General features: G+C 42.6%; 1 protein-coding gene across 1 annotated transcript in view; it reads left to right on the top strand.

Annotated features, from left to right (window-relative positions):
- The window catches only part of LOC134359153 (cilia- and flagella-associated protein 54-like), a 510,505-nt gene that overhangs the window by 394,235 nt on the left and 101,260 nt on the right, over positions 1–15,010 (top strand). Inside the window, exons 58-59 of the mRNA XM_063072102.1 lie at positions 2,316–2,468; positions 11,942–12,050. Coding sequence (XP_062928172.1) covers positions 2,316–2,468; positions 11,942–12,050 — 262 coding nt within the window. The remainder of the gene's footprint in view (positions 1–2,315; positions 2,469–11,941; positions 12,051–15,010) is intronic.

Below are 15,010 nucleotides of genomic sequence, written 5' to 3'. Positions count from 1 at the left end.
GCCAGTCCCGCCCCTCCTGCAACCAAGTCTCACTAATGCCTACAATATCATCATTCCAGGTGTTGATCCATGCCCTGAGCTCATCTGCCTTTCCTATGTTGAAATATACACATCTCAGAACATTAATCCCTCCATGCTCAACCTTCTGATTTCTGCCTTTGAGCTCTTAGCAACATCTATCTCCACAACTACTCCCACCTCCGTTGGAAGATTTTACTTATGTACTGGACCCCCTACAATTTATATACACCTGTATTTTCAATTTCTTTTACCTTTCAGATGCTTGCTTTTTTCCCTTTATCTAGCTGTTCATATCGCTTAACATCCAAAGTTCCCTAGACTTGCTATCGTTTCCTTTTACCTTTACAGGAACACATTGGTCCTGAATTCTATTCGCATCCCACTTGCTAATTGTAGACCTATTTGCAAGGAGTTGTTCCCAGTCTACTTGTGCTTGAAATATGAAATTGGCCTTCTCTAAATCAGGACCTTAATTTCTGGCCATTTATACTCCTTTCAATAACTACTCTTGCAAACTGATGGAGTTACAGTCACCACCTGTGACATACTCTCCTGTGACCACCTGCCCAGCTATATTTGCTGAGATTAGGTCCAGGACTGATCTTTTTCAGATGGTTCTCGCTATGTACTGGCTCAAAAAGCTCTCCTGGATGAACTTTTAATATTCCACCACCTCTGTTCCACATTAGGACAGTCCTAGTTAATGGAGAAATTGAAATCCTCTACTATTATAACCCTATTCCTCTTCCGTCCATTTATGATTTAGCTACTTGTTTCTTTTGTTTTAGCATACTGTGTTTGCTATATCTGGCTTCTTGTACATTAAAAGGACATTCATTAATTGAATGTTGCTCTTGTGGGTGTCTACCTGCATATGTTTATTTGTAGGAGTAGGTTTTTACTTATTTAGAGATACAGCACAGTTACAGGCTGTTCTGGCCCAATGGACCCACGTGACCAATTAACCTACTGACCTATATAGGAGGAAACTGAAGCACCTGGAGAAAACCCACGTGGTCGCGAGGGGAAGGGAGTACTTACAAGTTCCTACAGACGGAGGTGGGAATTGAACCCAGGTCATTGGTGCCGTAATAGTGTTATGCCAACCGCTATGCCACCGTACTGCCCCAAAAATAGTTTGTTGCTGCATGTTGCGTGATATTTGAGGAATAGGTTGAAGGATTAGAATTTTCACCTTGACATATCTTGTGTGATCTTTGTACATTTTCCATGCTGTTGAGACCTAGTGGATTAAACCTTCTGCCAGCTCTTCCGACCATGGTGCTTGAAGACTTCCAGGAATTCATTAACTAGTATCTCTGGATCCCAGTCTGAAAAAAACAGTGCATTGCTGCCTTCCTGTCCCTGCCCGTCTGTCAGCTCTCTCTCTGGCTATCCATCCCATAGAATGATGATGGTCCCTTTCAGTCAGTTAGTGGGGTACCCCACTCCTCAGAAAGGAACAGCGTGTGCGTGAATGGATTTTAGGTGAGTAGGGGGTTGCACAGATCCAGACCCACCCTCTCGACATCCCCTCCCAGATCCAGTGGCATGGTGGGGTCCAAGACGGCTGGGGGATGTTCTATTGCAGTGAATGGCCAGACCAAGCTTCGATGCAAGGGATGCCCTTTCCGTGCTTCACAGCATGTGTTTGCTAGATGGCCGTTGACCCTACGAGAGGGTTCATCCACCCTTTGACAGGTCTTGTTTTTCGTCCTGCAGGGTGTCTAGCCACTCTCGTCACCAGGCAAGCCCGGTGGGGGAGCTGGTTTAGTCACCGACCACCCGACCATGCGACGGGTAGTACTGGGTTACATATTACCAGTAGCACTCAGACGAGTGACCTGACCGGCTCTCTGTCAGCTACTGCACAACCAGCAGCAATGTATCACCAATCAGAGCAGGAGCCCTGGCTTTTCTCTCACACAGTCGTGGTAATGGCAAAGAGCTATGTAAAGTTCAAGCATCCCATGTCAGAACTGCAACGTACAACAATGTACCTGACCTTTTGCCCTAAGCTCATGACTTAATAATCCTCACAATTGAATGTGTGAACACTGCAACAATCTTTTGTGTTCTAAAATAGGTCAATTAATTTCATTATTGAAGGTAAAAGGCTAAACAGTGCCAAATCAATGTTTTTCTCACTTACACTTGTGCTCTAGTTTTAATGCATCCTTAAAGAATTGCATTGCCATTATCCTACAGTCACTATTTCAGAGTTTTCTACCTGGTTCAACAGTTTATTTTAATGCAGAGTTTTACATTTTGTCTTTTGTTCCCTTTATTTAAAGGAAATATTGCCGCACAACTGGCAACATGCTCAGCCACAAGAAGAGAATCAATGTGGCAGGAAGCACTTTCCACTTACAGCACAGGTCTTGAGCTTTGTAGAGAAGCAGTATCGCGAGAACCTGATCTAGAGGCAGACTTCCTGTTTCAGAAAGGTATAATATGTACTCAGTGAAAACGTGCCTTGACACTAACCATTGCATTAAAAATATCTGGATTTATCATTTGTTTAGTACTTTCACTTTTCTAAACGAAAAGTCCAAAACAGACTTCACAATGAACACAAAATAATCTGCAGATGCTGGGGTCAAAGCAACACTCACAACACGCTGGAGGAACTCAGCAGGTCGGGCAGCATCCATGGAAATGATCAGTCAACGTTTCGGGCCGAAACCCTTCGTCAAGTCCTGATGAAGGGTTCCTGCCTGAAACGTTGACTGATCATTTCCACGGATGCTGCCCGACCTGCTGAGTTCCTCCAGCGTGTTGTGAGTGAAACTTCACAATGAAGAGTTATAATATTTTGTTTAGTCTTACTTTTCACTTATTTATATAGTTTTTTAAATTAGCTATTTAGTCTGGTATTAAGAATTTATTTAATTGCAATCTATCTCAGATGTAGTAAGCAAGTTTTACAATATTGCATTCAGTGCTAATCTGCATATCCAGACATTTGGCATGTCATGCATGTCATTTAATTCAAATCAAAGGTTCATTTTATATCAAAATATGCACAGAGAATACAACTTTAAGATTCATCTTCTCCAGAGAGCCATGAAATGCAAAAAAAACATGGAGTTTGTTGAAAGAAAAGACATCAACCCCACCTGGAAAAAAGGAAGAGGAACAAAACTCGCAAACCCCAAACATCCCCCCACCCCTGGGATCGCCACCCAGACACAGCAGCTAAAACATCAATCCCCTAAACCCCAAGCCCCTCCGAGAACAAAAACAGCGACAATAACATCAAATCCCCAACCTCTCTCTCGCCACAAAAATGTAATAGATCACTCATTTGGTAAAACATCTTCAAAAGAAAACAAAACCATTTAGACCCCAAAATTCCCAACTCCTTCCTCACCCAAAAAGAGTAACATTTTCCCACCCGTCAATCGGCAACAAGAAAGAAAATACAGAAAAACTGAGAGAGACCAATAATAAACAACAGTCCACACCAATAGTCACATATGTCTAGGAATTTCGAAAACATCTTCCATCAGCATTGAGAGCGACAGCTCGAACTCAGTCCTTCCATGGGGAGTGACACCGACCGTCGGCCTCCTGTCCCCCTATTCTTCAAATAATTATATACTTCTTATAATTTATTTCATATAATGTTTGTTTTTACTTATTTTTAATTTTGCCTCCCATTTTATGACTATATTGATTTATCTTTTCAATCTATGTAAAACATTTTGAGTCTGTATCTTAATATATGAAAGGTGACTAAGTTATTACTGTATTTTTATTTTTTCTCAGCTCAAGCTGGTAAAACCTGAGTCTCAGCCAAGCACACTCATTTCCCAAATGCTAGGAACTTTTGGACTATTCTAGTGATGTTTAGTATTGTCGTTTGCTGGAGATTTATGTAGATATTGCTGTGTAGCCCTAATTGTTTAATGTTATTGTGTAGAGAGTTTGGGGTGATACCAGTTGTAGATATTGTTATTGGGACATAGTCTTTCAATTTCTTCTTTTAATTCAGCATTTTTCTGGTGTTTTTCACTTATTGATTTCTGTATGTTATGTGTGCTTAGAAGGGCTATATCTGTTAAGTAAGTTGTTCTTGCTTGTACATCCTCTATTATTATATCTGATTAGTTATTATGGTTTGTCCTATCTGTAATAACGGATCAGTCGTAATATAACCTGTTGCTCTCTGACCCTAAAATGTGATCAGGCTTGTATTTAGAGTAAGGTATGGTTTCTTTTATGAATCTGTATTTTAAAGCAAGATTTTGGTGAATGTTAACCTAACTGCATTCGAGTGTACAAAGTGTTTTCTAAAGTTTTTCATTTCAGTTCTTATTTTTCTTTGTAAATTTTCTAGGTCAGGTTTGGAATGAATTTTATGAATTTTCACTCCTAACTTGGAAGCTTGTTAGATAGTAGTTGCTTACAGAAGTTTTTCTCAACTGATTTCTAATCATTTAAATAATGATCACAAAATATCCCGAAGTCAATGTTACAGTTACTTCAGGGAACAAACCAGACAAAATTTCTGAATGAGGAGGTTGTTCCATGGTTGAATATGGAGCTGAGAGAATCTCAAGTGGTACTCTTGTACCCAAAGGATGTCTCTAGCCTTGTGAGTTCTGATTTCTCTGCCTCGTGACACAGCTGAATATCCTGCAAATGAATATATCCCATCCCCTCCCAACTCCAGACTGCAGCTTGACAACCCAAAGAATGCATATTCTCCACAGGCAGCCTGTTGCCACAATAATCTCAGCTGCCTGCTCTCCAACCATCAAACCCTCACTCCTTTTGTACAGCTTAACTGGCACTAGTACTACAGAGGCCCCTGCAGCCATGTTTTCATTCCACTTCCACTGGATAGTTATCTTCCAGAGCTGCCCTTCATGGCAGCCTGATAACCCAACAACATTGCTTTCTCCATCCTGGTGCAGGGTACTTATCTGAGCATATAGGTCCTGAATCTCTCAGCCATGTTGCTCTGTCTGGAAGTTATTCCTGGATATTGTGCATATGAAATACCTGACTGTAGGAAATAATCAAGCTGGACATTACATTTACATTTAGAAAGCAAGACAGCGACTATATTTCATTAGGAGTTTGAAGAGATTTGGTATATCAACATATACACTCAAAAACTTCTATAGGTATACCATGGAGAGCATTCTGACAGGCTGCATCACTGTCTGGTACGTGGGGAGTGGGGAGGTGGTGGCTACTGCACAGGACTGAAAGAAACTGCAGAGTGTTGTAAATTTAGTCAGCTCCATCTTGGGCATTAGCCTACAAAGTACCCAGGATAGCTTCAAGGAGTGGTGTCTCAGAAAGGCAGCGTCCATTATTAAGGACCCCCAGCACCCAGGGCATACCCTTTTGTCATTGTTACCATCAGGTAGGAGGAACAGAAGCCTGAAGGCTCACACTCAGCACTTCTTCCCCTCTGCCATCCAATTCCTAAATGGATGTTGAACCCTCGAACACTACCTCACTTTTTTAATATATACTATTTCTGTTTTTTTGCATGATTTTTGATCTATTCAATATACGTATACTGTAATTGATTTACTTATTTATTTGTTACTATTATTATTAATATTTTTCTTCTAGAATATGTATTGCATTGAACTGCTGCTGCTAAGTTAACAAATTTCACGACACATGCCAGTGATAATAAACCTGATTCTGATTCTAATTCTGATACAGTTTATTTCAGGATAACATATCCATATTTTTGTAACAGAAGAGTTTTCCAGTAAACATTCCTGAATGTGTAGGAGCTAGGTTAAACTCAAAACATACAAAACGTGACTCTAATCCAATGTATGCACTCTGCTGCTTTCTTCATTGTAGCTGTGATGAGACACATACATCTGTCTTAAAGATTTATTATTGTTGTTACATGTACTGAGACAGTGAAAGGCTTGTTGTGCATACTGTTCATACAGATCAAATCATTACAGTGCATCAAACTAGAAGAAGGTATAACAATAACAATGAGGAAAAACTGTAACAGATACAGAGAAGGTGCAGTGCAGGTACACAATGAAGTGCAAGATCATAACAAGGCAAATTGTGAGGTCAAGTGTCATACTAGGGAACCATGATAGAGTCAAAATGGCACCAGCAAACAGTGCGACCAATGGTGATGTCCTGCTAACGGTTCATGAAACTACTTCTTTCAAATATGATTTTACTACCAAGCTACCCACATCAAAGTTGCTGGTGAACGCAGCAGGCCAGGCAGCATCTCTAGGAAGAGGTAAAGTCGACGTTTCGGGCCGAGACCCTTCGTCAGGACTAACTGAAGGAAGAGCTATTAAGAGATTTGAAAGTGGGAGGGGGAGGGGGAGATCCAAAATGATAGGAGAAGACAGGAGGGGGAGGGATGGAGCCAAGAACTGGACAGGTGATCGGCAAAGGGGATATGAGAGGATCATGGGACAGGAGGCCCAGGGAGAAGGAAAAGGGGGAGGGGGGAAAAAAACAGAGGATGGGCAAGGGGTATAGTCAGAGGGACAGAGGGAGAAAAAGGAGAGAAAGAGAGAGAGAGAAAGAATGTGTGCATATAAATAAATAACAGATGGGGTATGAGGGGGAGATGGGGCATTAGTGGAAGTTTGAGAAGTCAATGTTCATGCCATCAGGTTGGAGGCTACCCAGATGGAATATAAGGTGTTCTTCCAACCTGAGTGTGGTTTCATCTTTACAGTAGAAGAGGCCATGGATAGACATATCAGAATGGGAATGGGATGTGGAATTAAAATGTGTGGCCACTGGGAGAACCTGCTTTCTCTGGCAGACAGAGCATAGGTGTTTAGCAAAACGATCTCCCAGTCTGCGTCGGGTCTCGCCAATATATAGAAGGCCACGTCGGGAGCACCAGATGCAGTATATCACCCCAGCCGACTCACAGGTGAAGTGTCGCCTCACCTGTCTGGGGCCCTGAATGGTGGTAAGGGAGGAAGTGTAAGGGCATGAGTAGCACTTGTTCCGCTTACAAGGATAAGTGCCAGGAGGGAGTTCAATGGGGAGGGATGGGGGGGACGAATAGACAAGGGAGTCGCGTAGGGAGTGATCCCTGCGGAAAGCGGGGCGAGGGGGTAGGGAAGGATGTGCTTAGTGATGGGATCCCATTGGAGGTGGCGGAAGTTACGGAGAATAATATGTTGGACCCGGAGGCTGGTGGGGTAGTAGGTGAGGACCGGGGAACCCTATTCCAAGTGGGGTGACGGGAGGATGGAGTGAGAGCAGATGTGTGTGAAATGGGGGAGTTGCATTTGAGAGCAGAGTTGATAGTGGAGGAAGGGAAGCCCCTTTCTTTAAAAATGGAGGACATCTTCCTCGTCCTGGAATGAAAAGCCTCATCCTGAGAGCAGATGCGGCGGAGACGGAGGAATTGCGAGAAGGGGATGGCATTTTTGCAAGAGACAGGGTGAGAAGAGGAATAGTCCAGATAGCTGTGAGAGTCAGTAGGCTTATAGTAGACGTCAGTAGATAAGCTATCTCCAGAGATAGAGACAGAAAGATCTAGAAAGGGGAGGGAGGTGTCGGGAATGGACCAGGTAAACTTGAGGGCAGGGTGAAAGTTGGAAGCAAAGTTAGTGAAGTCAACGAGCTCAGCATGCGTGCAGGAAGCAGCGCCAATGCAGTTGTCAGTGTAGCGAAGGAAAAATGGCGGACAGATACCAGAATAGGTTTGGAACATGTCTCCCAGTGGCCACACATTTTAATTCCACATCCCATTCCCATTCTGATATGTCTGTCAGCGGCCTCCTCTACTGTAAAGATGAAGCCACACTCAGGTTGGAGGAACAACACCTTATATTCCGTAAGGGTAGCCTCCAACCTGATGACATGAACATTGACTTCTCAAACTTCTGCTAATGTCCCACCTCCCCCTCATACCCCATACCTCATATTTATTTATATACACACATTCTTTCTCTCTCTCTCTCTCTCTCTCTCTCTCTCTCCTTGTTCACCCTCTGACTATACCCTTTGCCCATCCTCTGGGTTTCCCTCCCCCTCCCCCTTTTCCTTCTCCCTGGGCCTCCTGTCCCATGATCCTCTCATATCCCTTTTGCCAATCAACTGTCCAGCTCTTGGCTCCATCCCTCCCCCTCCCGTCATTTCAGATCTCCCCTCCCCCTCCCACTTTCAAATCTCTTACTAGCTCTTCTTTCAGTTAGTCCTGACGAAGGGTCTCGGCCCTAAACGTCGACCGTACCTCTTCCTGGAGATGCTGCCTGGCCTGCTGTGTTCACCAGCAACTTTGATGTGTGTTGCTTGAATTTCCAGCATCTGCAGAATTCCTCGTGTTTGTGTTTTTAAATTTACTACCAAGCTAAGTGCAGTTAGAACCTGTGATTTACATTTTGATGGTTGTTTTGGGGGCCAGTTGAGCCTGTCTCTAAGGGAGTTCGATGAGGTTTGGAGCAGAGTGTGAGGCCTGGAGGCCAAAAGCCTAGAAACCTGCGAGCCCACAATTGACTCCATTGCTTCTCTCCAACGGAGCAGTCGAGCAAGGTTGAAGTCGATGAGAGTGAGAGCGAAGGACGGGCAGGTGTTTGGCACTGGCTGCTTGCGTTTAGCTAGCCACCTTCTCCCTCTCGCTCACTGCTGTCAGAGAAAAGTTCAGGAGTCTCGGGATCCATATTGTCAGGATTGATCGGCGAGACTGTGGACCCATTTTGGGGGTCTTCAAGGTTCATGGGTTCCGGTTACTTCTTTTTTTCGCTGTTTTTGAGCAATTTCATTGGGGCAATTGATGTGGACTGGGGCACTTCAGCAAAGAATGGTCCTGTAGCCTTCATTGGTTAGCAGTACAACACTGAACTGAACTCAGCTGAATACGATTGATGTGTTATGATAGTTGATATTCTATGTGTTGTTCGCTCACTTTTTGCCATTTGTACAATTTGTTCTTTTTTCACTTGTTGGGTGTTTGATGTTTTTTTGAACTGGTTCCATGGTTTTTCATTGTTCGTGGCTGTCTGTGGAAGGACAAATCTCAGAGTTGTATCCTGTATATATACTTTGATAATAAATGTACTTTGAATTTTTGAATTTAATAGTCTTACAACAGCTGGGTAGAAGCTATCTTTGAGGCTGGTGGTATGTGCTTTCAGGCTTTATGTCTTCGTCCCAATGGAAGAGGAGAGAAGAGAAAATGCCTGGGATGGATGGGGTCTTAGATTCTGCTAGCTGCTTTACCAAGTCAGTGAGAGGTATATCCAGAGTCCATGGGGGGAGGCTAGTTTCCATGATGTGCTGAGCTGTGTCCACAACTCTCTGCAGTTTCTCTCATCACGTGCAGAATGGTGGCCATACCAAGCTGTTATGCATCCAGGTAGCATTCTTGCTGATTTATCACTAAAAATTGGTAAGGGTTGATGGGGACATAGGAAATTTCTTTAGCTTCCTGATGAAGTAGAGACATTAGAGAGCTTTTCTGGCCTTAGCATCTACATAGTTGGACCAGGACAGGCTATCGGTGATGTTGACTCCTAGGAACTTGAAGATATCAACCCTCTCAACCTCAGCACTATTCATGTAAACAGCAGCTGTGTACCATGCTTTCTGTACTCTGATTCATAATTATTTGAGATGCTACCCACTACAGTGGTATCACCTGCAAACTTGCAGATGGAGCTAGAGCAGAATCTGGCCACACAATCGTCAGCGTACAGGGAGTAGAGAGGGGCTGAGGGTGCAGCTTTGTGGAGCAGCAATGTTTCAAACGGTTCAATTTAATATCAGAGAATGTATACAGTATACAATCTGAAATTCTTACTATCTGCAGAGACATCCACAACACAAAAAAAATCCAAAGAATGAATGATACAAATATCAGAACCCCAATTAATTATGGCAGAGGTGTTGCCTAATCTTACTGATTGCAGTCTGTTTGTCAGGAAGTCAAGGGTCCCGTTGCAGAGGGAGGCATAGACTTCCCAGGGTCCACGGTGAGATGGTGAGATTGCTTGGAAATATAGTATTGAAGGTGGAGCAGTAGTCAATAAACAATAGTCTGATGTAGGTGTCTTTACTGTCCAGTTGATCTGAAATTGAATGTAGGAGCAGGGAGATCATATCTACTCACAACCTGTTCACAATTGCAGTAGTTTGAGGTTGTCAGGAAGGCTAGAGTTAACACATGCCCTGATCAGTCTCTTGAAGCATTTAATGATGGTAGATGTCAGAGCCACTGGTGGAAGTTGTTAAGGCAAGTAGGGAAGTCAATATGTTTAAATCAACTTTTCATAGTCCAGATGAAAGGTCATTGTTCTGAAACACTGACTTGATTTTTCTCCCATCAGATACTGCCTTTCCTGCTGACCATTTCCAGTATATCCTACTTTATTGCATACTCCAACTAATTTACCGAAGTTAAATTTAACTTTACCTGATCATGTTTTTCTGAGCTCATGAAACCCAACAGTTGATTAGAGGCTGGAACGATCATTTCTGAAAGGAAGTTGTCCCCTCGATTACTCCTTGTGAGAGAAGAGCTGCAAGATTACAACTGCTGATCCTCAAAGAATCCCAGTGCTGTAATAAACACCCTTGGCCAACTTCATTCCTCATCCCACCACACTGTAAGTCATCGCCTTGAGTCTCCGGGATGGCCTCTTTCTGCAGTAATGAAGTAATGATCAATATTTTCCCCATGGTCTTCCTGGCCATTAGCCAGCCAGATTGCCAATTGACCTGATGAAGGGTCTTGGCCCGAAACGTCGACTTTACCTCTTCCTAGAGATGCTGCCTGGCCTGCTGCGTTCACCAGCAACTTTTATGTGTGTTGCCTGCAGATTGCCTATTTGTCTCTTTTAAAAATAAACTAAGTTGTGAGGTTTCTTTGTCTGCGTTTAGCCTTCCCTCTCACTGCGCTCCCAACCCTGCCCCGCATTTTCTAGTAAACATCAGTCTCAGAAGTTATGACTGTGTCAGTTGCTGAGTATTTCTTGCATATTTCATGGAAACTTCCCCCATAAGCTATAAATATTCTGTTACAAGTTTGAAGAAAAGCTTTATTTATGTCATTCTCTCAAATCTGTATCACAATAGCTAACTTTTCAGCATTCAATGAAAAGTGTTTGTATTGGTTCCTTGTTATGGGATGCTCACAATGACTCGAGTCTAACAATTTACTTTTGACATTGAGATCATTGATCCTGGGAGTCACTAGCCCATAAACTCATTGGACAAGCCACATAAATGCAAAGCAGGTCGGGTGCTGTGTTTCGTATGGCAGTAACATTCCAGCTGACACTCAAAGCCTTTTCTGGAGTGTGATGGAGAATACCTCCCCAGTCTGTCCCCCAGTCAGTTGCTGGGATGAATGCAGCTCTAACAATTAACATCATTGAGGACAAAGTATCTTGCTTGCTTGGCATCCTAACTATTATGTCCTCCCACCACAAGCACACAGTATGTTTCATCCACAAATTTTACAGTTATCACCTGGCGTAGTCCAGCAGCATGGACAAGGTTAGCAGCCACATTGAATCGCCAGACTCCCCTTCAGTCACAAACCACGCTGACTTGAAAATATGTTGATATTCCTTCTTGTTGCTGGGTCTGAATGCTGGAACTCCCAACCCAAAATCAATGAAGGTAGAGTACCTTCACTAGAAACTGCAGTGATTCATAATGGTGCCTCACCACCACATTCTCAAGAGCAGTTGGGTTTGGAAAATATATACAGAACTTACCTGCAACACCCTCATCCCAGAATTGGTGTGAAATTGCTTCCTGTAAGTATTAATTCACACAAGGATCATTTAGAGCACTTTTCTACCTGCACTGTGATATTAGAAAATGTAACCATCGTTTACTTCATATATTTCAAGTTTGATTTGCATTAAAGTGAGATGTCCTTCTACAAATATTGTAACATTACTCAGAAATATAATATGCTTATCTTTTTCAGGAAAAGTACTACGCCAGTTGACTGAAATATGTTCTGGAAAAAGCCTTGAAGCTGCTAATTTTTTGATTGAAGCCATCAATGTTTCTTTGTTTCATGGGCAAAATACCTGGTAAGCTTAATGGGGTTGGCAAAGGTTTCAACAGTGCCAAGAACACCATGGACATGCATGAATTTTTTATTGAAAAAACTAAATATGGGGTTACCGTACAAAATCAAAATACAGAAAATTCTCAAGTCTTGTCATATGAAGTATAGCAGGCTTGCTGTGAGAAGAGATTCAGCAGACTGGATCCACATTTTCTTGAGTTAAGACAAATTCGAGAGATCTCAATGAAACAAGATTTTTGCGGGGTTCAATGTGAGGAAGGTGTAGGCTTTGGCAGAGAAATCCAAAACCAAAGGTCAATGTATCAGAATAAGGTCTTATGGGAGAGAAGGAAAAGCACTTTTCACACAATGGTGAATTTTTGGAACTCTTTCTCCCAGAGAACTGTAGAGGCTTCATCACTGAGTTAATCTAAAACAGAGATCAGTAGATTTTTATATATATTAAGAGAAACAAGGAATTTAGGGACGAAATAGGGAAATGTCATAAACTCAATTGGCCTTGAGCTTGATGAATGGTGTACAGGTTTGAAGGACTTATTGCTGTACCAATTTCTTATGTTTGGATGTTATATTCTTCCAGTAACTTACCTCTTCACTTCTTACTTTAAAATGAGCTTGGCATATATTCCCTTCTATCACCTTTGTATCTATGCGTATATTTGCATGTTACTTTACCATGCCTGACTGCCTGCTGTGGTGTGTATTATGTTTAAACTTGGCTCAATCTGAATGTTGATTTGGATATTGGATTAGATTAGATTAGATTAGATTCAACTTTATTGTCATTGTGCCGAGTACAGATACAAAGCCAATGAAATGCAATTAGCATTTGACCAGAAGTGCAAAAGAAAATGGCCCTTGTGGCTACGGGAATCAGGGGGTATGGAGGGAAGGCTGGGGTGGGGTTCTGAGTTGAATGATCAGCCATGATCATAATAAATGGCGGTGCAGGCTCGAAGGGCCGAATGGCCTACTCCTGCACCTATTTTCTATGTTTCTATGTTTCTATAATTATTTACAAAATAACTGCGAATAAAAAGTAAATGCTACAGCATACAAATATAGAAGTACTGAGACAGTACATTATGGGTGCAATATTGCTTAGCGCTGTGATGTGAGCCTCAGCAGGGTCACAGCCTCAGGGAAGAAGCTCTTCCTGAGCCTGCTGGTGTGGGAGCAGAGGCTCCTGTAACGCCTACTGGATGGGAGGAGAGTAAAAAGTCCAAAGTTAGGGTGAGATGCATCCTTGATAATGCTTTTCGCCCTGCCCAGGCAGTGTTTATGGTAGATGTTCTCAATGGTGGGCAATTGGGTGCCGATAATCTGCTGGGCAGTTTTCACCACCTGCTGGAGTGCTTTGTGGTCCGATACGGGACAATTGCCATACCAGACTGAGATGCAGTTGGTGAGTATGCTCTCAATGGTACAGCAGTAAAAGTCCGTCAGTATCCTGGGACAGAGGTGAGCTTTCTTCATGCTCCGCAGGAAATGAAGGCACTGTTGCGCCTTTTTGATCAGGATGGAGAAGTTCAGGGACCAGGTGAGATCATTGGAAATGTGGACACCAAGGAATTTGAAGCTTGATACACACTCCACTACAGCACCATTAATGTAGATGGGGACATAAGTGTGGCTCCTAGCATGCCTGAAGTCCACAATAATCTCCTTGGTCTTCTGGGTGTTAAGGGCCAGGTTGCTATTGGCACACCACGTGGCCAGATGCTAAACCTCATCCCTGTAGGCCATCTCGTCATCCCCTCTGATCAGGCCAACCACCGTGGTGTCATCTGCGAACTTGATTATGGAGTTAGAACCGTGTACAGGAACGCAGTTATGGGTGAAAAGGGAGTGCAGAAGAGGGCACAGCACACAGCCTTGAGGCACACCAGTATTCAGGATGAGAATGGAGGAGGAGAGGTTGTCTAACTTAACAGATTAGGGTCTGTTAGTCAAAAATATGTGGGAAGCTAAGAATAAATTGTTTTGTTTTCATATGCATGGCCATGAAGTGGGGAGAGTCTTGCATTTTGAAATGGAACTAGGTTGAATAGGGATTCTGACTCCGTTTTCGTAACTGCAAGGTGATTCTTCCTGTTAATTAGGGGCAGCATACAGTACTTGGGTATGAAATTGGATCGAACACTTCCAGTTGCAATCCATGTCAACTCATTCAAATATTTTTAGCAATTATATGAGCAACTTAAGACATCACTCACTGAGCAGCTCACATTTTAATCCCCTCAGACATTAGTCCTCACTTTCAAGGACTCTACGCTCAGGTTTGCTATATTTATTATTTATTTATATAATCTTGTTTTTTCTTTTGTATTTGCACAATTTATTGTTTTACACATTGGTTGTTTGTTCATCTTTGTGTGCAGTTTATCACTGATGCTCTTGTTTTTCTTTGTATTTACTGTGAATGCTCACAAGAAAATGACATAACATGCTCTTTGATAATAAATTGATTTCGAACTTTAATTGGAACTCCAAGGTACAGAAAATAACTGTCATTAAAGAAACGCATGGAAGCAAGAGGCACAGCACATTTAGTTGCAATGTACGGGGCCAAGCTGCTGACATCAGGATATCACACATGACAGCCTCGAAATAGATCACAAACCACTAATAAGGCCTTCAGGGTGTGCTCAGATGAGCAGGGAGTACTGTTTTCAAAACTTACTGAGCAACTTATTCACTGGCTGCGCAATTGTCATACTAATGGTGGAAATTTATCACCAGATGTTTCAGGATGGAATTCAGGCTGCTCAGTGAAGATCATAGATCACAGAGAGGGGGATACAGAAATTTTATTCCCAGCATCTTTAGAGACATCTAAATCACCTGAATCTCTCTGATGAGCAGTATATTTGCAGGCCCAGGCCTTACTTGGAAAACCCAGATCTCTTCATAGAAACATAGAAACATAGAAAATAGGTGCAGGAGTAGGCCATTCGGCCC

Source organism: Mobula hypostoma, chromosome 20, assembly GCF_963921235.1.
Source record: "Mobula hypostoma chromosome 20, sMobHyp1.1, whole genome shotgun sequence".
NCBI classification, from domain to species: domain Eukaryota; kingdom Metazoa; phylum Chordata; class Chondrichthyes; order Myliobatiformes; family Myliobatidae; genus Mobula; species Mobula hypostoma.
Note: the sequence above shows the minus strand (reverse complement) of the source record. Positions and strands in the feature narration are given on the sequence as shown.